The sequence below is a fragment of the Mugil cephalus genome, chromosome 4 (assembly GCF_022458985.1).
Source record: "Mugil cephalus isolate CIBA_MC_2020 chromosome 4, CIBA_Mcephalus_1.1, whole genome shotgun sequence".
Classification (NCBI taxonomy): domain Eukaryota; kingdom Metazoa; phylum Chordata; class Actinopteri; order Mugiliformes; family Mugilidae; genus Mugil; species Mugil cephalus.
In genome coordinates this window covers 26,811,685-26,839,524 of record NC_061773.1, presented here as the reverse complement: position 1 = coordinate 26,839,524, position 27,840 = coordinate 26,811,685, and the positions used below count along the sequence as shown (strand labels likewise).

At 42.5% G+C, this 27,840-nt stretch overlaps 1 protein-coding gene across 7 annotated transcripts in view; it reads left to right on the top strand.

Moving 5' to 3' along the window:
• The window catches only part of frmd4ba (FERM domain containing 4Ba), a 45,407-nt gene that overhangs the window by 7,562 nt on the left and 10,005 nt on the right, over positions 1-27,840 (top strand). For 2 of the 7 annotated variants that reach the window (XM_047583191.1, XM_047583194.1), the window contains exons 1-11: positions 8,405-8,712; positions 13,638-13,703; positions 13,801-13,895; positions 14,076-14,168; positions 14,407-14,491; positions 15,546-15,602; positions 16,466-16,488; positions 20,507-20,590; positions 21,304-21,369; positions 21,750-21,807; positions 23,437-23,523. In XM_047583191.1, coding sequence (XP_047439147.1) covers positions 8,551-8,712; positions 13,638-13,703; positions 13,801-13,895; positions 14,076-14,168; positions 14,407-14,491; positions 15,546-15,602; positions 16,466-16,488; positions 20,507-20,590; positions 21,304-21,369; positions 21,750-21,807; positions 23,437-23,523 — 876 coding nt within the window. In that variant the 5' untranslated portion in view covers positions 8,405-8,550. Of the gene's footprint in view, positions 1-8,403; positions 8,713-13,637; positions 13,704-13,800; positions 13,896-14,075; positions 14,169-14,406; positions 14,492-15,545; positions 15,603-16,465; positions 16,489-20,506; positions 20,591-21,303; positions 21,370-21,749; positions 21,808-23,436; positions 23,524-27,840 lie in introns of those variants that run through there. The other 5 variants (XM_047583198.1, XM_047583199.1, XM_047583195.1 and 2 more) reach the window with 4 other exon arrangements.

Here is a 27,840-nt window from a genome sequence, read left to right as displayed (position 1 = left end):
AGATGAAGTGGTCACATGACCTGAGTCATCTCTCATGTCATCTCTCGTGATACTGGAGATGGGGAAATGGCAGAAAAAGTGTGACATTTAGAGGTTTTTTAAAATGTAGGTGTTTCCATGATGTATAGGTTTTATTTTTGTAGGAGTAATGGAAACACAGCAAGGGTCAGGCTGCATCCTGCTGCCATCAAGAGTGTCATTGCTATGATGGTGGGTGGGTGGGGGGGGGGGTTCTAGTCTAGGTGGGTGCTACATACATGTCTGAGTGACAAGAGTTCAACAAAAAAAATAATTCTTTCAGGCCTATTAGAACAAAAAGAATTAAAGTACAAGGCGTAAATGGAAACAAAGTAGCCTCCTTCTCCTTCATCCAACATGAAAGCTGCCCCTCCCTCCCCTCTCCTCTCCTCCCCTCTCCTCTCCCCTGCCCTCCCCTCCCTCCCTCCTGCTAAATGGCTGTCATCTCTCAGCCTTTAAGCTTCTCCCTCGATGAGAAGGTGGCATCAGGTGCATTCAACCTTCACCTGCTAAAGATCAGGGGAATTACAGCAGCTGGAAGAACACAGAACAGAACAGGAGAGACAACGACAAGAGAGAAACGTGCAGAGGAAGAGGTGTATTAAATGTAGTGCCTGACAGATTAAACAGAAATGGTTGCATGGATGAAAAGCCTGCATGTTTAACACATTGCATCGCTGTTAGATAGAGAATCACTCTGAGTCAACTCACCGACTACCAGGATAATAGCTCAGCCTGATCAGAACCGGATTAAAAGTTTCTAACCCGTCATTTCTCTCTGAAACAAATCCATTCTTTCTGCTCATGTTTGCTCCACGTGGGGTAAAAAACATCAGGTCACAAGTATCCAGCATTGCTCCTGTTCTTCTGTTGTCGAAGAAGGAATTCTGCTTCTTTCTTTTTTTTTAATCTGCTATATTTCAGGCAGATTAAAAACGCTCTCTGCTAAAAGTTATAAAAATGGAGCAGGACAGGAAATGAGCCATGTTTCATTTCATGTAGAAGAAATATGATTATTTTACTGACACAGCACACAGATTAGACTCCATTATTTACTATTAGCTCTGTTTTGCCTGTAATGTTGTTAAGGGCAGGTGATGAACGGCGGATTTGTGCTGAAAACATTTCCCAGACACAAGCTGCGAGGAACTCCACTGAACCACAGCTGGAGGCCGTGAAACCAAAACAATCAGCTCTAGATTTTTATTTTAACGTACCGCAGAGCTGAAGAAGAAGAAGAAGAAGAGTCTGTTTTGAGCTCTCACACATCACACGTGTCATTTGAACTATTTTAGCTGTATGAATATTCAGGCCGACAGCTTTAAGTTCTATTAGTTCTCAGTCATTGCTCCGTCTGTCTCCATCTTTTCTTTTATTGGAGCTTCGTCTGGTGCTTTAACACAGAAAAGAGCTTTTGCAATTAGAGGTCAGACTCTGAGACTTGGTCTTCACAACAATTCTAAGAATACACGGATCAGGCATAACATTATGACCACCTGGGGGTGTTGAATGTGGGCGGGGCATTTGAGGGGAGGGGCCTCTGTGGATCATCTCACAGATACTTGATCAGTTTGGGATCTAGTTCATTTGGAGGCCAGGTCAACACCTGTTCTGTTCATGTCATTGCTATGGGGTGGCGTTGGTGGTGGGGGCCCTGGTCTGGTCTAGGTGGGTGCTACATGTCTAAGTAACATCCACGTGAATGTTTACCAGCCGAACGGCGAATTGTCACAAGATGATTTAAATGTAATTTACTTCTCCCGTCGTTGGTCATAATGTTGTGGCTGATCGGTCTAACCACTAAAATATTGGCACATTCTCGCTCTGTTTCAGGATGCGTGACCACGCAAACAGCAGAAACACTGAATGAAACATGGTCGGGAGCAGACGTCCTGTTTTCTTCGCTCAGCCACCTCTTCCTACTTATAAATCCCCATTTCACTCCGGTGAACTTCTCCCTCCCTCCAAATCACGGCACCTCATGAAATCGCTCTGACAATGTCGGCACCTCTGAGAGCTTTGGGCCCACCGAGAGCTTTTGTATTCATACGGCGGGATAAAAATAGGGACTGTCTGCCGTGTTGGTGGCTTAATACTGACAGGTCCCCCTTCAGGACCGCTGCTCTCTGTACAGTTACCACAGATGAGGCCGTCTAGCTGGTGTGATTATCTCATCAGTAAAGAGGATTGAGAGCGGGCTCAGATATGCATATGCTGACTGGAACAAAAATATATATATATATGGATTTGGACTCTTTGCTGTTCCTTTTAAGAGTTTATATTAGTCCTCAAATGTTTCTGTCGTCAGATTATAACGAACACTGATCATTCAAATGTTATTTATTAGTATTTATTATTCATAGTACCTCAGCAATAACAAGTCAGTATAAAATCCCTGTAACTCTTACTCCTGTCTGCACATTATCCACTTTATTCATACAGTCATGTTGACATAGTTTATATTGTGCATTGTTCTCTATATTTTTTGCTTTCTTTAACACAATACAATTTTCTGAATCTGAAATTATCCTTCGACATTTTTTAATTTAATTAAATTTTACGTAAAAACCGAAAATACTATATTTTTTCTCATATGGACCAATTTGAGTCTGAAATAAAGATCTATCTGTCTGAGTAATTGATTTTCTAAATAACCAATATCCGACAAGTTCATACAAAACGCTCAGTATATTTATATGTATAGCCCCACCCCCTTCATGGCCTTGAGGCTCCTCCCCTTCCTTTTTGCTCCTTGTCTTTCTCTTTCCTCTAACCGGTGGATGTGCACTGAGGCCATTCATGTTTTCCATCACTCGGATATAATATTGAAAACTTCTGACACAGGCTCTTTATTCTCCCTCTAAGACACGTCTTGGCAAATCTGGGCCCTCGCTGTCTGTCCCGCCCCCCGGGGCAACATTTGCTTTGAGCAGACAGTGCAGGGCTGTTGGCTGACACCACAAACCCCACCACCACCACCACTACCACCACCACCACCACCCCCCTTTATGACCTCTTCCTCCTCCTCCTCTTCGTAGCATCTGGGTTACGCGCACACATGGTTGGTGGTGGCCTCCAGCGTGGTCTCGTAGGGCAAAAAAAAAAAGAAAAAAGAAGGAGCCGGCCCCAAATCCCCCGATAGGTGGACGGCAGCAGCCTGAAGCCGCGGGCCCTCGTCTCTTTCCCTGCCTCCTTTTCTTTCTCCACCCCTCCCCGCCCGACCACACAAAGCCGGGCCTGACTGTACCTCCTGAACGCACACAAAAGGCTTTTCAGCCGCGCCATTCACTCCCCAAATGGAGCTCTATCACATGGTGTTAATTGGCTGTAATTAAAAACGTCTTGCGGTTTCTTAAACAGATGCGGTGGCAAATTTCAGTCGAGATATAGCATTAAGGCAAATCCGAAGAGCTTAGGCGGTTTTACATTTACTGCTCTTAAACCATTAAACAATCAAACATCAGCGAGATGCACGATATTTCATTTCCTTTTTATTTTCAGGACATTTCTCGTGGACGGCGCTTGTACATGTAGGACACGTCCATGCATGAGTGGAGACGGAACTTCCTCCATGTTTTATGAACCTAATCTGTTCATCTATGATGTATGGCTACAAATCATCCTCCCGTCGCGTATCGTGACATCCGACAGCTGTGTCCACATGCTCCGTTACGAGGAGGCTTGATAAGCACGCGTCCCGGGGTCCTATGAGGAAAGGGGGCTTTACGAGAGGGGGGGTGAGCCCTCCTGCACACACACACACACATACATATATATGTATGTATGTATTTATGTGCGTGTGTCAGACACACCGTCCACAATATATTCCATTCAGCGCGTCAGCTGCGCTCTCAGTATGTGGCCGCATCTCGTCAGCTGCAGACCCGTGTGGGTGACAGCTGTTTCCCCTGCCCCGCACTTGCGAGGCCTTTCCCCATTTAGACTATTAATCTACCACTTACTGTACGCGGTAATTGCCATCCCATGCTGAAATGAGCCGGGGGACGAGGGGAACCGTGATGATGGTGGCCGCCCCTTGTCGTGCTCCTGCCTCGTATTCTCAACAGAATCCGGCCTATTAACGCTGAACTTCTGGGGCGGGACAGAGCTGAACCGCTAACAGCCCGCCTGCCTGTCTGGAGTCCTATTAAACCTTCAATCCAAGTGAAATGAGCCCTTTCATATATTTGGAGAAAGGGCACGACATTGGCATAAAGGTAACAGGAAGACCCTCCAGACAGAATCATTTGCCACACAATTTCCAGCGCTAATAGTAATTTCCTCTGCGTCCCCTTGGGATGTGTGACACTCACTTTCTCCATCTGCTGGCCGCAGCGGGGCGTTGCACCGTCAGCCCGCTTCATTTCCACAACAATTGATTGTACTCTGCCTGAAGGGGGGGAAAAAAGCGACAACAAGAGCCTGAACAGAAGGAGGCTTTAAGTGAGCGGGGGTCTTGTGTGCAGCACATGACTCGTGGAGAGAGATGCAGTGACACTTGAGTGACATCAGAAGGGGGGTGACGAGGGCCGTGGGGGTGAGGTCATGGTATTTACAGCTGCAGGAGACGCAGAGAGAGGTGGTGACTGCAGAGAGGAAGGTGTACGGGCAGTAGATGAGTTTTATCTTGAGGCTAGAAATCTCATTCTGTAATTGAGTTTAAACATTAAAGCTCTCTCATCACACCTTCCCGACACAATGGGCAGAAAAATCAGAAGCAGAGCAGCAGCAAACCAATTGTCACATAAAATCAACAGACGGACAAAGTCAGCAGCTAACATAATTCATTTTACTGCAAAACAGGCGGTTAAAATCCAACGAGAGCTGGAAGATTAGGATATGAGAGTAGTTTTCTGCAGGGCGTGGATAAAGAAATGGGCCATTTGAGCCAATTATGAGGTGATAATTAGTAAAAGAATTGGATTCAGCAATCAGACATAACATTATGACCACCTTCCTAATATTGTGCATAAAACCGATCCTCCTCCTCTACTACTCCATCTGCTTCTACACTATGTTTTCAGTCTCCAACAGGACAACATTAACTCACACCTTGCCTCCAAATCCACTGGTCTTCCTACACACAACCTCACAGAAATGAACAATTATCAGGTTGGAGATACCGGATTTTTAAATTTCAATGGGCACGCTTGGGAAAGCTATATCCACCCTGAACAATAGACACCCAATGGCTGTTTATGTTTATTTTGTTTCTTTTCTCCCCTGTATCTGCCGTCCACGTCCAACATTTTTAATGTCTAATGTCATAAGTCAGTGTCGATCTGTCCAGTTTTCTTGTTGTGTTGAATACATTGTATGTAGAGTCAAGTGGAAACACGTCTCGCTTCTGAGACAAATAAAAAAAGTCTGACGTAAGTGGTGTCTGCAAAAACAGCCTTACCAGAAAGAAGCAGAATATTCTTATATTCAATCAAATCATCTTGTACGAAGAAAAAAAATCTGCCAATGGGTTAAGCTTTTTTTGCTCGACTAAAAATCTTATAATAAGCTTCTTGTCTCTGAACAAAATATAAGATGTATGTCTCTGATACAAGGATTGTCTGCTTTCTTGAAATTCCTTCTTTTTTTGCAGTGTAGTAAGTGGGGGCCTTTGAGGGGAGGGGCCTTGGTGGTGTAGGTGGGGGCTACATGACTAAGTAACATCCACATGAATGAATACCAGGTCCAAAAGTTTCCCAGAATGGTTTAAATGTTATTTACGTCACCTGTCAGTGGTCATAATGTTGTGGCATATTAGTGTATACACATTCTAATAATAAAAACATCTAGACGTGTAAATGAGTAAATGATATTAACGATACCAAAGTATTATGTTGATCCATGTGTATATACAGACACTCTGAAGTTAACTGGAGCATAGACAGACTAATCATCACCTATGAATCTTTGATCCAGTGCAGACAGTTAACTCCTGCTTCCCTCTGAGATGCTCCCTCTGATCGTAGACGGCCAAAGATTGATTCTGTCTGAGGTCGTCCCCCCTCCTCCCCACGTATTCATCCCAGCCCAGATTATCTGCTGCTCATGTGTTTTATGTGGCGCCCACACCAAAAAACGCTAATGCACTATTATTTGTTTACACTTCGCGAACCGAAGAAATATACGTATCATTTAAACGCCTCTAATGACGCCGTGGGAGATAAGTGGAAAGTTGCCGTGTTTACACCCCAGAAATATGTGTGTGTTTGAGCTTGATGTGGACCAGAACACACCACTCTCTTTTACGCACATGGCCAACATGTGTGTGATCAACAGCAGCTTGTCTCCGCCAGATGTTTGGCCAACTTGCCCGATTCTGCTGCTGCAGGCAGATGTGGCCCTGCACGTCTGTCCACGTTCATCACGGTTTGCTGCCGCCGGCCTGAATCTTTACGTGCATGCAGTTCTGATCGCATAATAGAAACACCTGGTTCCTGACGGGAGCCGTTTCATGCTTTAAACGGGTTTTAAAATCATATCTCTGGTGGAGCTCTTAACATCTGGACATTATTTGAATATCTTCTTTATATATGTTTAGGAGCTCAGGTGATCAGCCACAACATTATGACCACGTACAGGAGAAGTTAATAAGATTTAAATCATCTTGTTACAATTCATAGTTCTGCTGGGAAACTTTTGGACCTTTGCATTCATTCTTATGGATGCAAAGACCAGACCAGACCCCCCCCACCCTATAGCAGCAGCCGTCCCCAGGAGGATACACACAAAAATCACTTAAAGAACAACTCTAAAAAACATGAAAAACAGCAACAATGTGTTGACCTGACCTCCATATTCACTAGTATCTGTGGCCTCTCCCCCACTAACAACATTCAACACCCTCAGAAGACCCATGTCCATTATCTGAGGAGACCTGCACAATATTAGGAGGGTGGTCATTATGTTATGCCTGATCGGTGAATTTCACATAAAGAAGCCCACTACGGAACAGACGGAGGCTGGGATTTATTTTACACACATTTAAAGGCCAGTTTATTCCCTTTGTTAGCTGGTTAGCTTAGCGTGTTCTAAGCTAACCAGCTGTTCATACGTGTTGTTCCAACCAGAGAGTTGCATTGATCTCCTCGGCAACAGGAAATAAACTGAATGTATTGTAAAATGTAAAAGTGATGCATGCATCCGTTAGATGCTGCACATCACTCACACGCTTCCTTGAGAATTGCTTATGATCCTGTTTCCCTGTGAAAGGCCGATGTCACAGCTGCTCGCCGCTGAATGTCTTACTCGCTGTAACTGACGTGTTCACATGTAGATTCATCTCACCGGCTGCGCACATGAAGCAATTTGATTCATCACGACGATGCTCGCGAGTGTTTGTTTGTTCCGGTAGAGCGGTGGGACTCGGAGCGTGCCCAAAGTTCTGCAACAAGCCTCGGATAATAGTTAATGATGCAGAACGTGGCTTCGTTTGTTTTTGGATTTATTTATCGATGCAGTGTTCTCAGTGACTAACCTGCTGCTCTTACTTTTGTCTGATCGGATCCTCTGAGGCATTAGTGCAGATGCAGAGGTCTCTGCCTCCGAGACAATTACGCTGATCATGTTAAATGAAACAGCTCCGCGCTGACTGCGGACACTTAAGCGCTCTTGGAAACTGGGCTTGCATAAACAAACAGCCGGATATTGTTTCCAGATGAACTGCAACACTGCTCCAGCCCCGTCGCCGCTTTTCTTCCGTGTTGCTTTCTCAATACTCCCCGAGTTGTTTGTCTGAATCAGGTGTTCGTCTTGTGCGTGACACGTGTTTATTAATGGAAGGCGTCTGGTTGCGATGCCTCTGTCCTTGTCTGTTGTGTTGTTACATCAAAGCTCTCCTTTCACTCTTAGCTTGCGCCCCAGTCATCAGTTCTGCCAGCGCTGCTGATCCAAACAGGACCAATTATTTTTAGTGCTCCTGCAGAATATAGTGGGTGGGAATGTCTGGTCTCCTCAGGAAATTGCTCCCACATCCCAGACACAGTGACAGGCCGTTCCCACACCCTTCTCCAGACAATTAAGTGGAAATATAAACTGAAATAAGGCTGCGATATAAAAGATTAAGTCACGCGCTTTGTTACTGGGAACCACAGAAGAAATTATTTATGAGGCCGAGTGGACAGCCGGGTTTTGTTCCGTCGTGTTTGTGTACGAGTGTGTTTATGTGGAGGGGAGACGGAGCCTCTGCAGCAGGGGCCTCTTGCTTGTGTCCTGCCTCCGCTGCACTCTTATGAGGCAGTGTTTTGGACCGAGGCCCAGGACCAAGCCTGAGGCACGCTGCTCCGCTCCAGCCTCTCCAGAGCGCCGACTCTCACTGACATTACATCAGCTCAGGGGAAGACATAGTGGACCAGTGTGTGTCTGTGTGTGTGTGTGTGTGTGTGGATGCTCCTTTCAGCTTGTTGCTCTCAGGCAAAACAAAGTGGCCTGCACATCATCTTCTCTTCAGCTGGACGTGGAAAGCGTGAGGTGTCATCTGTAGCCGTAGAAACCGGGCTGCTCATCGGGGAGCGCGGGGAGTAAGGCCTCTCAGCCATGGCCGTGCGCATCATTCGGGGAATGGAAGACCTGGTGGCGTCGGGTAGCCAGCTCGTCTGGAGCCTGGCGCATCAGACGCTGAGGAGGTGGTACAACCGTGGGTTGATGCCGTGCAGACGCTTCCTGGAAGCCTGGTTCAGGATTGGAAAATGCTACCAGGTAACGACGGCTGCTGCTGTGGCAGAGTTTTGCCCTACTGGGACGGCATTTGCGTTTAATTAATTGAATTTTCACGATTCAGCTTTTCCTCCGAGCGAAGTGAGTCAGTACTTTCTTTTTTCCCCCCATTCTGGCTCATTAGTGTATGCATGTGTTTATTTGTGTGGAAGCGAGGAGGCGCAGGCAGCCTCTTGGTGAGTCACAAAGTCTGTTTTTTAACAAGCGTCCCCTCTCCCCGGCACATATGGCATTGATTTGAAAAGCAGCGCGGCCGGCCCGTTTGATCTCCGTCTGGCTGAAGAGGAGAACTTTGAAAGTTGTCTTTGAAACGCGTTGTTGCTGGAACACCTGAACTCTGTCTGAGCGCTTAACACGCGTCCTCTGCGTAAACTTGAAAGCGGTCTTTTCCCAGTGTGCAGTCATGTACTAACAAGACTTTCCCTTTGTGACATATTTAAAAAAAAACTCCTGACAATGCTTTATGTTAATGTGGTGTCTCTGAAATAACAGAATCCATCTTTTTATACAGTAAACTTAGCGATTAAAGACTTTACATTTTCTAGAGTAAAATTACAATATTGCAATTGATTGGGTTAGAGCTTATTCTAAATGCATCATATAATTAAGGGTCTTCCATGGGATATATCTTACATACACTTTTATTAACCTCCTGAGACCAGGCGTCATCATATGTGGACATTAAGTTTTAGGTTTGTGGCAACTTATTCTGCTTCATTTAGACCTGTTAGTATCATGATGAGACACTTTTATCTGCCATGTACTGGTAGAGAAGAGTCAGTACGCTTGTTTATTTATTCTCATTAACTTTTCTAGTTTGACGTGACATGAAAATTTAACAATTTTGCAAGTACTCGTTTGAGGACGTTGGGATTTCATCGTTTCCAGTTTTATGTTTTGGTTACACATTGGTGACTTAAATTGTAATAGACACTGAAATAGTCCCTGCGACCACATAATTTCTTTCAAAAACGCTTGTTTTTCATACTTCTTTGGTCCTACTAATCACAAATACCTAAAGATCTTAATCTTTAAGATGCAGGAGGTTAAAATAAAATAAAAAACTATTGTTTTAAACAATCACTTATTAATAGAAAATGACTAGATATCACTATTATGAATCTAATTAACTATCTGAATTTAATAACAACCACATTCTAATTAGCTAAACAATAATAAACTGAGCTTTGAGTTGAGATAATCATGACAGATGTTTCTTTTTTTTAGCAATATGTCAAATTTTATATATATATATGCCGAGAAATCACTTTCAGCCCATTACAAACACCTCTGAATGAAGTGTGTTAAATCCAAATCACATGACCTGCTCTAAGGTTTGTTCTTCCTCCTCTTTATTAGTTATTTAATATAAAGTAATGTGTGAGTCAAGTGTGGATTTATTTCATGTCAACTACAATATATCTAAAAAATAACTTTACATTGACTCTCATGTTGATTTTAGGCCTGAAAACAGCCAAAATGCCAACACACAACTATATATTGACCAATATACTCCTTATATATATATATGTTAAATAATTATTGCTTAAATACAGTTGGTGTAGTGAAATATGCTCTGTCTCCTGCTGAAATGTCACATAACGGAGGAGTAAAGAGGTGTAAAGTGGAGAAAATATAAATCTAATAGTTTCTAACCCCCCCGCTGTGTGCGCTTCCCCTCTGAGCTCGGGGGGTTTCCTGGTGGTAGTGGGTGTGGTTGTGGGTTGCAGGACCTGGTCAGAGCTGCTGGGTGGGCCCGGTCCGGCCTCAGCAGGTCAGTGGCTGGAGGTCGTGTGAAGAGAAGCTCCACCAGAGGCCTCTGGCCATAATGACAGGGATTCATGAGGGAGGGGGGGCTGACCTCCCCGACACGGCCGTGACCTTTTTCCTTTTATCATCAGAGACTTTCCTCTGGAGCTCGGGTCCTCACTCTGTCAAACACTGAACCAGAGCTGGGGTAGCAGGGCTGTGGATTGTTTTAACATAGGTCACATACAGCTAAAACTCACTGGTTGACTGTGAGTCTGATAATCAGACCGTTGACTAGAAGCCTTTGTCCTTTTCCTTGTGTTTTGATGTGACCGGCTCACAACAATACACCATTGACAGATTTCTCTTGGCTCTTGCACTAGACAACCACAACAGCCCATGAAAGGGTTGCTATAGCGATTAATCCCAGATCAAACAACGCTAATTATTGTCATCCACAATAATTCTTCCCATAAAGACGAATCACTTGGAGATGGGTGTGTTTTTTATTTTATTATTTTTCCTGTTTTTGTCAAAGTTTCTCGTCTCGTCTGAACCGCTCACATATAAATCTTAAATATGACTCCGCTTTGTAGTTCACGTTGTCCTTGGATCTACAGTAGAAGGAGGAGTGGTGTTAAAATCTGGGGCCAGACATTAGCACAACACAGAGTTAGCGTGACTGCAGATGCGGCGCTTTGTTGAGAAGTAGAGCTCTGCCCACAGAGGCGTAAATCTCAGTTTTTTTAGGGATTTTTTTTTTCCAAATCGAGTTGAAAAGCAGCGTATAAAAGTGAAGTGAGTCCGTTTTGGTGCAGAGAACAATATGTTGTGGTGGAGTGAACCGTGTGGTCACGCTGACTGGACGTCAGCATGACCCTCGCCTTCCAGCCCGGACGCCGGCTTCGTTTTGGTGCCACGTGTTTTCCACTGAAGCGACAAATAAAAGGCATCCTGGGCGACACATTCACTGGGCGACACAATCACACAGTCTCACTGCTGAGAGGCTCCTGTCTGCTGTGACTGAGATGGATCAGAGGATTTAACTACTGCTGTATATTTATCTATATTGTGTATTTATAGTTTGCATATTTCTTTTATTCACTTTTATAGACATTTATTTTTTCCAAGTATGAGAAATTACCGTGTGTCAGTAGTGCAAAATTAGATAAGAAATACAAACAACTATGAAAGGAAATATAAAATTTGAAAGAATATAACAGCACTCTGACAGTCAGTCAGTATTTTGTACTCGTTCTTTTATATTTTATGTATATTTTTCTATACCTGACCTAAATAATTAAGGTTAATTAAGATTAATTATTTTGTTAGATAAATTCTTTTGTTTGTGTTTTGTAGATTTTTTTTTCTACAGTGACTCAGTGTTGCTACAATTACCTTGAAAAAGTAATCTAATTACTGATTACTCCTTCAAGTAAGTAAAGTAACTACTGATTACTTGATTTCAAAAGTAACTAAGTTAGATTATAAGTTACTTTTTGTCTTAACTCTCAACCAACAACAACAAAAAAAAAGCTAAATATATTACATGTTTTTTTTCTAAAAATACAGCCTGACTAACTTGTTCAACTCTCCTCAACTTACTGGATTTGCTCCAAAGTCTTAACTTTAAGACTTTTAAGTCTCGGTGTATCTCCAGCTCCTCCCTACATTGTTGTTTGCGTGTGTCTCTGTGTGGTGTGTCTGGTTTTGTGCTGAAAACACGACTTGTCGCACATGTGACGCCACTCCCCGAGATGCAAGAAGAAATCACAAATATAAAATGCGAAACGTAGTAATGCACAGTAACTTGGATGAGTAACTTTAATTACTAGTTCAGAAATAGTAACGTGTTAGATTACTGGTTTCTGGTAAAAAGAGTAACTGGCATCACTGGTGTTGTGATTCAGTGGGATGAAAGTTACATTAACTGCAATTTTTCTTTATATTAAATCACGGCTCCTATTTTCTGCCAAACTGTTTTAGTTGTGGATATAACACACTAACAACCGAGACCCACAACTAAACAGCAGACGACAACAATGCGCCACATTTGCACTTATTCTTTTCTTAAGAAATTCTAGTTTGTTTCATAAAAGGTTTTGTAAAAGCACATGTGCTTCGTATGTGATGAGTGCGACGCCCCGGCTCTCGCTATTAATCCTCGTTCGTCAATAAATGATCTTTAAAGCTCCCCAGTGGGAGGTGGACTTTGGTACCTGTGGGCAGTGCCAGGTTTTCTGTCTCCACGTGTCCAGCCTCTGTACTATGCTAAGCTAAGCTAAGCTAACCAGCTGTTCGTGGCTGGTTTATCTAAACTCCTCAGAAAGGAGGATGGTGTCTGTCTTCTTGTCTGCCTCGCGAACAAAAACAAAAGAACCTAAGGACTAATTCAACTACTCTCGCAAATATGAAGGTGCGTAAAGTTGCCGTTTTGTATAATGTGACTTAAAAGGAAGCGTAAATATGTGAACACGGGGGAAATAGGTGTGTCTCAGTCAGAGCGATACTCAACATTTCCAGGAGTATTTGTTTTAATTTAGCGAGACTACTCTTCACTGACATGCCAGCAAAATTACAGAGATGAGTATTTCAAAATATTAGAAGCTTACACTGAAACAGGATTTGTCATCAGATGATAATATTTTACCTGGTTCACACATTGAAAGGCCGTTTAGCTGAGTCTTAAAACCATTCACTGTGAACAATAGACCAGAAATCCAATTAAACTCTGGACCAGGTCTTCATTGTGTTTTAGTTTCGGGAGAGAAAAACATGAGCTGAGGACATTTCATGTTTTTTTTTGTTTTTTTCTTCACGAGCCGTGAGCGTTGATGCAGAGGAAGGATGCCCGGCTGATAAGAGACGATTATTGTCTCAGATTCACCGTGTGCTCATACTTTTTATTAAACAAGTGATGATCCTGTGATGGCTTTGATGTTTTGGAGCAATGGGTGCTCACCCAGTGGGCTCTTCTTACCTATTCATTTAGCACAAAGACTTTACATGACACTGAGGTGAGTCACTGTTCATCTCCTAAAAAAATAGAGAGTCATTTTTTATCCCAGGGCAGAAAAACACCAGCAGTTCAGGTTCAGGTTCAGGTCCCTCATGTGGACACAGAGGGCTCGTCTCACGTCTCGTTTTCTCCCCTCTAGATGACGGAGGGCCGACTGTGCCAGGTTCACCTCCTCGATGGCAGGAACCTGGAGCTGTTAGTTCAGGTAGCTTTTATTTTAAATTTTTTTATGTTTTGTGGTCCAGATATGGAAAGTTGCATCATTGTTTTTAATGTTTTATCCTAAAACCTTCATCCTTTAGCCTAAACTGTTGTCCCGAGAGCTGCTAGATCTGGTGGCGTCGCACTTTAACCTGAAGGAGAAGGAGTACTTTGGATTGTGCTTCATCGACGACACGTAAGTAGATTTCCTCACACAGTAGTCGTTTTTTTTAGCATTAACATAAATAAAAGAAAATAAATGTGCTTTGGCCTAGTTAGTTCTCATTTACATCAAGAAGAAAAAAAAGGGGAAGGGTAAAGAAAAAGAAATGGCAGCGATACAAACATATGATTTATTCTTTCATCCCTGCTCTAGTGGCCAGAATAACTGGCTCCAGCTGGATCGTAAAGTCCTTGATCATGACTTTTCCAAGACTTCAGGGCCTCTGGAGCTCAGGTTCCTTGTGAGGTGAGTGATCCACCATGTTAAAGCATGCCAAACATCAGAGTAGCTTTATCAGAAACAGAAAATCTCTTTTTTTTTTTTTTACATGTAATGCTAAGTTGAGATGTTTTTTTAAAGAACTTGTTAATGAGCGGTGCCTGTAGGAGCCATGTCTGACCAGCAGGTGGCAGCGATGGAGCACAATTTAACTGTATTGAACATGATGCAAAATGACATTGTCTTTGAAATAATCTCTCCACAGGTTTTACATTGAGAAGATCACCTTCTTGAAAGAGAACACGACAGTGGAGCTCTTCTTCCTGAATGCTAAATCTTTAGTGTACAATGTAAGTGCTCTTTCTCATATTTCTTTTTTGCATAACCTCATAAGAAACATGCTTCATTTGATTTGTGCCGGTCAGATACTCACACTGTGCAGATGTTTTTTTTTTTTTTTTTGCTCGTACAAGATTGTCTCTTATCTACTTTATCTACAAACCTACTTTATTACTTTAGGCTATATTTTCTGAAGTTGTGCTTTCCCCATAAATCTCTCCTAAAACTTAAATGCACACTCTGAACTTGCTGCAACATCTCATACACTAGTACTGCACATGCCTCTGCAGCCTCAAGCAGAATAGTGCTTTCAAGTGTGGTTGGAAATTTTCACATTGTTGTTAAGTAAAATAACAATGTTATCCAAGCAATATGTGTTTGTGGTTTCATCAACAATACAAAAATACCCTGTACGGAACCCTCACAATGCAGGTTAGTAAAAAAAAAAAAAAAAAAAAAAAAAAAAAATGCATTTAAAAATATATTTTATTTCTCTTCATATAAATTAAGGATTCTTAATTAATTATAAATCGGCGTTCAGGTGTTTATTATTATACTCAGTAAAATATATTAAAGTTTGTTGCCTGAAGAGGACGAGGGTGTGCGGACTCGGACGCGGACGGGGAGTCCGTGAAGGCAGCACGTGATCGCGGGGAGAGCAGACTGGTAACCATGGGAGACGGAGACTGTTGAACCTGCTGTAGGACCCTACCACTTTACCAAAGAAGGGGTTTGTTGTAACTTCATGCTGGATATACAACTACGCTTTAAGGAAATTGGATTCTTTTAAAAGAGTTTTTATAGTTAATGACAGAATATCTCCGGAGTTAGAAAACGTAAAACGAAGTCGTCGCGAAGAACAGTTTTAAACAACGCACTGGACACAGTGGTTCAGTCGGTAACGGTGCGACCGAGGTACGGAATGGGACGGTCCTCTTCTTCTTCTGCTTCTTCTTGTTCTTCTTCTTCGCTTAAGTCAAGTGTTTCGGACGAGCTTGTACTTCGTGCGTGTGTGTTTTTCTAAGAACTTCGCCAATTTTTGTTTTGCTTCTTTTTTTACAACAGGAAACCATCGAAGTGGAGAGCGAACATGTTTTCAAGTTAGCCGCATTCGCATTGCAGGTTAGTAAGTTTGTCGCAGCCTTAAAGCATGCTGAAATTTTCTAATATACGTTAGCGGCGGGGGGGCTAAGGTTGATTTGAATGAAGACGTTTGAAAACAGTTGCGTCTGATAATGTCACAGAAACGGGTCTTTTTTGCATGTATATTGGTCTTTTGTGTGAGTGTTTGCTTTTACTCACAAGTTAAATTCAGTTACAGTTAAACTAAATGTGTGAGTGTTTAGTTTTGTAGAATGAGATTTTATTTGTCACATGCACAGTTATACCTGCAGCCAATAGTAAAATATTACTACTGTAAATAAAATAAAACAAACTAAACTTTAGTTTGAAAGGGGTTGCTTGTTTGTGCACAAATCTATAATATCTTATGTAATTAAATTAGATATGTAATATATATGTTTACCTCTGTGTTGTTGCAGCCATTAGCTCAGCTGCACATAAAAAAACACTATAGAAGTAAAAAGACATAGTTATATGATAATAATAGTAATAATAAATTAGATTTGCATGTGTACAATGTACATGCTATAGAAATGAAAGTAAATATGCACTATATGCAGATCAAGGATAAATGATGGTTGTACAAAGGTGGATGGAGGAGCATTGGCACGATAAGGATGGAGTTATGAGTGTTTATACAGCTGGATTGAGTTTGTTGTGATGTACTTCCTAGAGTTCAATGTGCCTCTATAGTCCAGTGGTGTGGGTGTGAAGGATTGTCCCTCGATGGAGAGCAGTTTGTCCTCCTGTCCCTCATGGACACACAAACACCTCCTACCTTACTGCCAGTAACGTGTCCAGAATCCAGTGCAGGTGATGTGTTTCCTTGCTTATACTAACTGTGTTATTTTCCTATATTTTAGGAGGCCAAAGGAGATTACACAAGGTAAGAGTTGATTGTTTTTTTTTTTCTGAAACGTGCTGAGTGAGAAATACAGCATGAACTAGACTTTTTTTTGTCTTTGCTGCGTTGGCTTTCAAAAACATGCACTATCTTTGAAGGGTTGTGGAGGAGCAGGGAAGCAGGGTTTGCCAAGTTGTTAGTTTTTCCTCTCAGTGTGTGAAGAATGGCCGTCGGTTAATGAACAACTTAACCGGCTCAGATTTGATTTTATCTTGGACTTCTCTTGGTTAATAATTCCCTCGATTTTGCTCTTGTGACATTAAACCGAACCGCTGCTGGCTCGCTGCCATCAACACAAGTTGCCTTTGAAGGCAAAATGTGCACTTCTTCTTTATCGCACCACTGTCTGTCAAGGCAAATGCACTCTGTGTATACTTTCAACATGCGGTAAACTGTCCAACTGTCTGGCGTGACGTGGTTGCATCATCTCTTAGTAAGTGTCACATACTCTGACAGTCATGGCCTGTGTGACACTTGCACAGACACGAGGACTTTATGTTCAGGATTTAGTCGATAATACTTGGGGGAGAGTCCGACAAAACCTCCATAATCTGATCTCTTCGCTGGTGTTTTTTCAGTAGGCCCGGCTCTTTTAAGCTTGACCTGCTGATAAGGTATGTTGTTGTTTATTTTTGCGAGCCATAGGATTGAAGAGCTTTAGCTGCCATTGGTAAACACTGCTGTGTATGATGGATCGACTGAGCAGGTTGAAGCAGCAGAACCTGTGTGTGCTCTACTTCTAAAGGCCCCTCTGTCCATTATTCAAACACAAAGATTAGTGCTCTGTGAGGAATAGCGTGTGCATGCATGGTTTGAATGGTGACATATGTACAATGCTGAAAATGCAGTTTGACCTCTTGTCAAACCATTCCCTTTGTTCTCTAGAGAAAAGAAAAAAAAAACTTGGCTGCGCCTGCTTGTGCTCATTAACCGTTTTCTACCAGATACATATTAATTATTACTGTTTATTGCAGCTTCCAGGCAGAGTCATGCTGCAGTGTTTTGATTTAAAACTATTTCCTCCTGAAGGGTAGTGCGCTCTGTGCAGTCTGAACTTTGAGTACATGTGGGCGTGGGGATGGGCTCTTCTCAGTCCTGACTCTGAAAGCACAATAAAAGACAACCGGCCAACAAATCTGGTAGAATCACAGAGGATTGGAGTGTGTCCAAATCATGCTGTCTTTTTCTTTACTTGCAAAGTTAATACTCTCCCCGTTCTTACTCCACTTCTAGCCGTGAGATGAAGTTGTAAAATACTTTTATATATATGCTTCTGTGATGAAATGTACAGAAAATATCCAAACGAAGTTTTTTTTTCTTCGAGTTAAGCCCACCCCCCGATTTATAACGCTGTTATTGTACTAGGGCATCCCTTCCACTGTCCCGCGGAAGTATTTCTCATCCCTGTCAGTCTCCTTTATTTCTTCTTCTTTGAGAGAACAGACCCAGTAAATCCCCTCATGAAGCATCCAATATAAATGTGTCTGCTCTACGCTGTATCAAGCGAAGGGTCCTGGAGCAGAAAGATTAGCTGTGTAGGAGTCGGGGGGCCCTCCCTTCCACGGCTAGCTGCCTTAAGAGGGATGAGCCAGGCCCACTGTCCAATTGCAGACAACTTGGCGTCGGGAGGACTCAGCGTAGTCATATTATTGTGGCAGTGTGGGCCAACCCCCTGCTGTGCACTGAATTAATGCGCCATCAGGTTTCTCACTGGGCTCTGTTAGGACTCCCTCAACACTGTGCCTTACATAGCCATACTAATTCACAATTTAATCCTATATAGTATATCTCATCACCAGCAGGTATAATAATAACAATAATAATCCACAGCTGCATCAAGTTGCAACTGTTCTCTGGGGTTTGATGGGAGTGACTGTGGAAATCACTGTATTGACTGACTGATGTCTTTAATTACGCCTTGCAGTTTTAAGAGCAACTGGGGATTTTTTTTTTATTGTATAGTTGTAATTACTTTCAAGCGTGAGCTCCCTTTCACTGCTTATTAACTTGTAGTTATTCTGAGTGTCAGTTTTGTTAAAAGCGCATCGAGCGTGAACCAATATTACACCCAGACAGTTCTATTTGCAGGTGTAGCTGGTAGTTAGTGGTTCATTCACAACAACCAGCCCTCTCATTGTGCCCCCCTCCCGAATTTCACCACGTCTCAGCCCTGTGGAAGGAGCTGACACATGCGTATTATCTCTCCCACACTGGGTAGGCTGCGCTGCACTGGGCTGGGCTGGGCTGTGCCCGGCGTAAGGAATCGCCCCTGCGCTTCAGGCTGCACGAAGATAACAGACGTAGTAATGAATTCCAGATTGCTGACATGGCAGCGCGGCTGCAGAGTAGATCACCCCGACAACACCGGGGCCCCGGCTTCCCATAAAACCTGTGCCATCAAACACAGCTAAATGCCGTGGCAGCAAAACCCAGTCAACCTAGGAGAGGTAGCTACAGGGAAGAGTGATTCAAGTACCTCTGCCCTTGCAGCTGTGTGCACCCTTGTTTTTGTTTAGTAAGCTGGTTCACATAACCGAATCATAACAGTTCTGCTCTACCCTCTATCAGATGGTGTTAAATTCCATTAGTCTTTATAGAAAAGATTAAAGTTGGTGCCCGTAAAGTCAGTTTGAGGTCAGATGGCTATTAGCGTAAAATCATCTCGTCTTATTTTGTTATGTTGTGGTTATTCTGTTAAAGTGAGACGGCACAAGTGCTGGGGACGTTCTAAATAGCTTTATATTAAATGTGGTCTGACCTACGCACTGAGGTCCCATCTTAGAGGCCACAGACGGTTTTGTAATAGCGCTGGCCCATACACTACTTTTCAACACAGGCAGAAGCTGCCAAGTGCTTGTGAATGGCTTTTGTTCAGGTCTCCAGTGGACAGGGCTGCCATCCAGAGCCGTTTTTATCCGACGAAAACCGTAGACGCAGGGATTCTTCCTGCACGGAGTCGGAGGAATTCACAGCTCATTATCACAAACACTTTGTCTGTAGAGATAAGGTGGTCTGTTCTGTGTTTGTTATGACACTTAACTCTTTAAGTTTCCGCCGGGTCGTACGTGGGACAGCGGCAGCTTTTTGAACCCATCAGAGTTCTGTACACGAGTTTGAGTAGATGCTGCATGCACCAGCACATTTCTTCAAAACTCAAGAATTCAGATGAAAACCAACAGCTTATTCCTATTTTTAACTGTGTGCCAACTTTGATCACTCAAGAACAAAACCACGTTGAGTGATTCTGACTTTTGTGATAGAAACTTTAGAGTTTTAACTTTCAAAAGAGACCAAGACCATGAACGAGCTCCAAAATGTTCATGAGCTGCATTCAGTTTTACTTTGGGTTTGTTGGGTACGGAATGATAAGGCGTCAATGAATTTAATGCCATTTTTGGGTAACATGTGAAGGTGAATTAATAATTAATAATAATATACTGTACTTTGATTAGCCACATAAAATAAACATTAATAACATAACATTAATGAGCCTGTCTATGTTACTTGTATGGAATCTCTTTGATATATATATATATATATAACTTAAAGGCCTCTTTACGCGTGTGCTTTTATAAATGAATTCTGGCAAGACATGAGTGAAGCTCCAGTGAAGTCTTGGCAAGCAGCGCTGCTCTTTACACTGTAGATAAAAAAAAAAAAACAAAAGATGAAAATAATATCCTGACACTGCATGCTTTCAAAAGGTTTGCGAACGTGAATTATTGCTGTGATGCCTTAAGGTAAAAACAACTCAGGCTACACCGTGAAAGTATGAACATGTGGAGAAATGTTCTCGACTTGTCTCTTAAGACTTTGTAAACATTTACTTTTCCTTATAGTCCACACACTGGTATGCAGAACTATGTTTTTCTTTTGTGCATTAAGCCCTTTTCTCTCGGACGACTAGATGAATAACTCTCGTTTCCCGCTCTACACTGATAAAGAAAGGACGTTATTATAAATTAGTACGTAAATGTGCATATGTTTCTTTCCCTCTCAGCTCTGAGACTGCCACCTCGGACCTGAAGCAGCTACCAGTCCTGCCCACCCGGGTACTACGGGAGCACCCATCTCTTAATTATTGGTAAGATAGTTCAGCAACTGAAGTCTCGGAAAACCGCAAAAATTCCCAAGGGAGAGGGATCGTGGGATAGTTTAAAAGTTGTCCTTCAGATGCACAGCTGTGACGCCTCCTTTCTGGTCATTAGCACCTGGTTGCACACAGCAGTCATTTCTTAGGGAGCACATACAGACCCCAACCGCTAGTTTGCAGATGCTTTCACCTCTGATGAGGTGACTCATTAGTGCCTGGGTTGTGTTAATTACATTAGCTCATTAGCCATGAAAGAGCACTGGGAGGTGCTGACTGTCTCCTCACCCACATTAGCTGTTGTTGCTCCTCTATTTGTCTCTTCTCTCATCAACTAAAAACTGGTGCGGTCTCTGAAGAATATGCATTAGTTTAATGGCCTAAAAAAAAAAAAAAAAACTGCAGTCTTATGGTGCGTGAGTATCCACATGCACACGTGTCTCTTCCTCCCTGTCTGTTAGGCGGCAGTGAGTTTTCAGTGTTGCTGTGCTATTAAAAGAGATGATTACAGTGGGAAGTAAATGGGATGCATTTGCAGGAGGCAGATGAGAGCCATCAGCAGGCCAGTAGGCCAGACTGCATTTTCTGCTTGAGCAGACAGAATGTGTGTCAGAGAAAGGACCCTCTCTCACAACAATCCCTCTGTGGCTACAAATGTGTTACACTTGATGGATTATTCATTAAATGTTTTATCTTTCCATTTACAGTGAGGACAAAGTGATTGAACATTACAAGAAACTGAAGGGATTGACCAGAGGACAAGCCATTGTACGGTAAGTCAAAACAAATCTTTTATAATTAAAAAAAAAACTTTATTTCTCCGTGCATCTACTTTAAGTTTTATAGAATGTGTCATTAATAAGAGGAGTTACTGGGAAGGTGTTGGTCCTCCGCTGTGTTTTTACCCTGACTGTTACGCTCTGCAGCCCTCAGCCATTTACGCTCAGATGATTTGTGCCCCTGAACTGATCAATGGACTCTCCCTCCCCTGTGCCGTGGCCCTGAAACAAATTGATCAGCTTGTCACTGGAAACGACTGTGGCTTCTCAAAGGCTGTAGCTTAAATCCCACTCGGTCCGCCGTCGTACGACAGCCACTCTTTGACAGTGATTAAGTGAAAGTGGCTAAACTCAACCTGTTTTTTTTTCTGAAGGTATCTGGCCCTGGTGGAGTCCCTGCCGACATACGGAGTTCATTATTATCAAGTAAAGGTAAGAGCGGTGCCCCAAGTCAAACAGTAGCTTAACCTTTGAATAAGCTTATGTCAAATACACACAAAAAAAAAAAAACATTAAAGGAAACTGGACTCGTTTCTTGGAGACATTTCATCCAAGGATTGGTCGAGGTTTAAATAGACACATCTGTGGGTGGAGCCAAACAGAAACTTGCTTAACTAGAGTCTGTTAACAACCAGATACTTACCTGTTGTTAAGGTTTGGAGACTTGTTTACTTTACTTTAACTTGAATCCAGACCAGTGTGGTCCATATAAACACAGACAAAAACAGACAGTCACATCAATAAAACCCACTAACTAAAACACATGCAAGCAATTACTCCAGTGCTTCCAGAACCAGGAAGAGTATCTAGTATCACTCAGTCAATGCACAGTTTTATTTAGCTATGCTCAAAATTGAACTTTCTGAATGAGGTCCAGTTTACAGGCACTGGAGAAAATGGAATAACTGACGGGAACATGTCCTCCTCCTCCACACTAGGTGGCGATATGTGTCTTTTCAGTGGGTTAATGTGGTTCTCTTTCCAGTTGAGCTAGGACGTCATATAATAAACAAGAGTCGGTCATGCGTTATTAACCAGATGGATAATAGTTCAACTACTACTGCCACTACTCATGGTGCAGATAGATGGCGCTATCCCTCAGATGGTTCTTCTACCGACTCTGTTTACCTTCTTCTTCCTATGCGACCGGCTTTATTGGATGTTTTTGTTCCGGTGTCATACGCCAGCGCAGCGGTTGTGGAGCATGCGCACACATGCATTGTCTAGTTAAAGTCCAGTTAAGGCGCATACATGCTGGAGAAAATCAGTTTCCAGTCTCATTATCTAGGTGTTTTAATTGGATAAGGGGAACTCTGATTTTAGTTGGAGTAACGTGTTTACATGCACTTAAGTTGTCCAGTTAAAGTCGCATTCAAATTTAAACATAAAATTCCTCAGGGACATTACTGCTCACAAACATTTGGCTTTGTTTGTCCATGTCCTGTTCCTATTCAAACCTCAACTACACACCGGAGAAACTCTACAAGTCCAGTTGCTTTTCTTTTGAAGTCATCATGACCCAGATGACTGAAAAACTTCAAAGACACAAGCTTCTGCAAACATCTTCCTTTTTGTTTCATGCATCTAATGTAACACAAACCCTTATTCACTCATTGATCGTAAACCTCTTCCTGTTTAAAATCATTGCAGCAGCACGCACACGTTTTTTTTTTAGGTTAGACTGTAAGAGATTGTTACAAACTGGCAAACCCTTTAAAAGAAATCAAAAGAATTTAACCAGGGATAAATAAACTGCAGCCTGTTTAGATCAGCATAAAGCCATCCCTTCAACTTTCCATGCTGTCACACACATCCACTGACTTTTTCCTGCCAAGCCCTATTAAAATCAAGGTGTGTGAGGAGATCAAACAGCAGCGTTTAAATGACTCAGTTGGGCTTGCAGAGATTTTAGGGCCTTTAATGTATTTGATCTCGACTTGTGTTGCTATTGCTGTGAGCATAATAGGGTAATTGCTTTGGTAGCAGGCCTTTTTTTTTTTCTTTTTTCTATAATAAAGCAGCCTCTAATCAGTGGTGGTGTGTGTGTGTCCTTTCATGCAGGACAAGCAAGGAATACCTTGGTGGTTGGGAGTCAGCTACAAAGGCATCGGCCAGTACGATTTGCAGGATAAGCTGAAACCAAGAAAGGTAGGTTGACCTCTTTTTTTAGCTGCTGTATTTTTATTTTCCAGTTGTTTACGTTTTGTAAATGTGTGGAGTTTTTCCTTATCTCTGTCTAGGATCTTAGATTACAGGTCCGCTGGGGTTACTGAGGGTGTGGGGCTTTTATAAATAAACTTGACATAGTTTGCTTCTGATGTTTAACACTCAAGTCGATCAGAAACATATAAGGTTTGTGCTGTTGGTTTTGTGGATGTTTGTAATATTGAACAACATTAATAGACTTTGATGGGTAATTGGCAGCTCAAGTTTTCTGGTTAGCAGGTTAATGATCCACCCAGACTGTAAATAGATGTAATCAAGACCCTGGTTCCCATGTCAGTCAGGAGATAGAGAAAGACAGATGGGGAAAATATTTTGTGACTGTCAGTGTGTGCTTAGTACAGTCAAGGCTGTTAGTGTGACCGCAAATACAGCAAGAGTTAGCAAGAGTTGAACAGCCTCTACCCAACTACTCGCTACACAAACGTCATCACACGTGCAAACTGATGACGGAGTCCATGTCTTTGGCTTAATCAATATGCAGATACGGACTTCTTCCCTGCCACAGTGAGGCTCTCGGCCAACGCAGAATAACTGGGCATAGTGCAGTGTTTGTGTTAATATGAGCTCATTACCTAGTGTGTTGCATTGTGTTGTCTCCCTGGCTGGTGCAGTGCAAGCTTGTCAGATCTTTCATGAGCTTTTTATATCAGGTTTTATGCACTTACTTACAACATGTACATACAGATCCTTTTTTTAATACAACTGAGAACTGTGTCTTTTTATCTGACTCTCTGAACAACTGCACAAGAGTTCCTAAGTGTATCTGCACAACTGGCAAACAAAATATCTTGTTTCTTAAATCTTGAAATTGACAGAACGTGCAAAATATCAGGCTGAGAAGATGCAAATATATTATTTAGCACCTCATGGGCCACCTAGTGGTGTGTGGAGGTACTGCAGGGGTGTTTCAAAGTCTTTAGTTGATTAGACATTTTTTTATATATGTTTTTGCCCCACAAATTTGACGAGACTCTGTTTAGTCCTCTGGTGAAATCCCATGTATGCGTGTGTGTGTTTATGGCAGGTATATTTATGTTTATGGCAGTTGCACGGGCACCTCACTGCTGCACATGTTTGAAATAAATAAAAACACTGAAGACTCCCGATTTAGCTCAGGCAGTGTGATTTATCAAAGCAGAAAGTAATTGCGGTAACAGTTGTTTATGTCTATATTTAGTGTGTTTGAAAGTCTTTACTGACTCAGCAGTGGCATGAATGGCTGCAGTTATTGTTGCGAGTAGGAGGCAAAGGCACAACAAAAGGCAACAAATCTTTTCTGCTGGCGTCATCGTTTTTGGAGCAGAAATAGTTGAGAAGTATCTCCTAAGCATCCGATGCCAGTTTGGAGCCACCTGTTTTATTTGCCGAGGTTTTATTAGGAGCCGTTTCTTCCTTTGTTCTTGTTCTTGTGTCTTGCACGTCGGTTTGCTAAATGTGTGGTTGTGTTTACCTCTCCTTTTGTTTTTAGGGGTGTTACTTAATAACGTCGAGCATTTCCACCCGGCTTCTTTCATTAGGGTCATCAGAGCTTGTTATATGGCAGGAACCTGTTGACATAAGCAGGGTGTGCTGTTACGCTGCATGCCGGCCGAGGTATTAATGGGCACAGGCGCAGCGTGGCTCTCCCCGGCCCTCCTACTCCTACTGGAGGTGTAATTATGTTGCTCCGTGGGAAGCTGCAGGGCTCTGGGACCGGGGGCTGGCGCTCTGCCATGCCAGCCCAGAGACTGGGTGGTTGTTTGGAACGAAGAGGCGACAGCAGCGAGGGTGTTGGTTCATCAAAGCTCAGCTTTGCCTTTTCTAACTTCACCACAGCACAAGAGCCTTGAATATCTGCTGAATGTTGAGAGTGAGTCCCGTCTTAGAGCCTGTTCAGACCTTGCTCTGAGCTCCAAACTGGGCGAACTATAAAACACAGGTGTGAACACCCCCCAGGACGTATTGAGGGATCCGATCCCTTAGTTAACAGCCCCTTTATTCAGCCCCTCTCAGCACGCTGCATCCATTATGATAATGTGAAGTGTGCGTCTTGGAGGAAACACAATTGATCTAACAATGCAAAACAAAACAACAGTACTAGTTAGTACTAGTGGGTGCAGTTTTTCAGATAAAGTACTTTATAACAGTTGTACTTGAATTAATATGTTTAAAAGGATAAAGGTTGTAGGTGTGTTACAGTTAAAGGAGTAAACTTGTGGAACAGCCTCCGTGATGAGTTAAAATCAATTACTTCTGTCTCTAAACTCAAAAAAAGTTGTTTAAACTTAATGTTTAAACTTCATTATAGATAATTATTATCCAGAAACATAGTGTGTCATTGTAATTAGTTAAGTCTTTTATGAATCATGTATTGATTCATTGCAGTGTCATCTCTTTGTTTTTTTCCTGATATATTGGTGATTATTTGTAAATTTTTTTAGTGCAGTAAACCTCTGCTCACTCAGTAGTACTGAATATTTTTATTTGTTTTTATAGAAATTTTGAAATCTGCCACAGTCAGACATGTCAGTTTGACCACTCTATAACAATTAGCCTGAAACTCAAAAGCTTCACTCTCCCTGCTGCTAAATAAAAACTTAAAAACATAAAATCTGATCTTGAGGGAACACAGGAATAAAATAGACTTTTTTTTTATTTCAGAAGAGGAACAGACGATATGAAGAACCACAAGTGTGAGTCTGTGTGTTTCCACAACCACGACCATGAGATAAATAAAGACTTAAATCCTTCATAAATTAAACCAGGAGACTTTTCTGTCTGGTTTCCTTTTCCAGTCTCAAAGACTGATGTGATGAGCCGAGCAGAAGCTAAACAGATCTTCAGTTTAATACGTTTAAAACAAATAAATAAAAGTGACATGTAATAGAAGACGTGAGAAGAAAACTGAACAGACCGTCTCCCCAGTCACTTTTATTTTCATTAAACACCCCCCCCCCCCCCCCCTCCATCATGAAGCAAAACAGGATAAAGTTCCTTCCTGTGTCTTCCTGTTGTCAGGTTTTCACAACGCGAAGCGATGCGTCACGTTGTGGAAACGCACCGCGTTGCCAGCTAACCCGGCGCTGGTTTGTGACGTGCTGCAGTGTGTGAAGGGTGGGGCACATATCTTCTTCTGAACAGGCGTGTGAGTCACTGCCTTTGTCACTATTTTTGCGTCCACATATGATTCTCGTGCGTGGCCCCCCCGGGGGGGAGCTGGGGTGAGGTTTGGAGGGGGGGCTGGTTGCATTGTGGGTGTGAGTTGTATCTGAACAGCCTGATCCCATCTGAAACCACAGGCATTTCTGGCAAACTTCCACCACGAGACATTTGGTAACGAAACGAGACGGAAGACTTTTTCCTTTACTGTCGAGCTGGTGTTCCTGGTTTTTACAGTAATTTAATGTTGTTGTGTATTTTAGAGCTTGACCTGATGAGTCAGTGGATGATCCCTCCGACCTTTTCCCTCTATAAACCTGTTGTTGTATTATTGCAGTTTGTCACATCCTCTGCATGCTTTGGAAGTGGCTCTACCAGAAGAACGGTTTCATTAATGGGCTGGCACACAGGTGTGGAGTTTCTCTAATGGGATCAGTGATCTGGTGAAAGTGCGAGCTCACTTGATGGACCTTTGTTGTCTGTTGTCACTATGTAAATTGTCTCGGCAGTGACAGCGACTTAAAGGCGTGAATCGGTTTGAGGTTCCTTCACAATGAGATTGAGAGATTAACTGCAACGGTCTTCGTCTCAGTCTCAGGCATCAGACATCAGGCGTAACATTATGACCACTGGCGGGAGAAGTGAATAACATTGGCCATTTTATGACAATTCAGTGTCGAGCTGGGAAACTTTTAGATTCGTGTGGATGTTACTTGGACCATGTTTACACAAATACGGGTGAAATCACATATTCATGTCATGACGGATAGAACCGAGAACCTTTTTGAATCCAGATCCAAAGTTTTCTTTTTTCATTGGTGTTGACGCCTGATACAAACACAGTAATGTCTCATAACAACAACAGCATGAATGGTGGACTACAGGCTTGTGGCGTTGCTGCATCTCGACCCTCGTTGGGTGACCAAGTCCAATGCTGTTGCTAAAAAGGACTGTGTGTTTGTATACCGCGCCCAGGGTTGATGTGCATGTTCTATCTCTTCTCCTTCAGCCCAGTTCTGTAGCAGAAACAGAACCATGCATCGGCCCTGGGATATGTATTTTAGCTGCTGTGCCTGATACTCACATTTATGGAATAGGTGG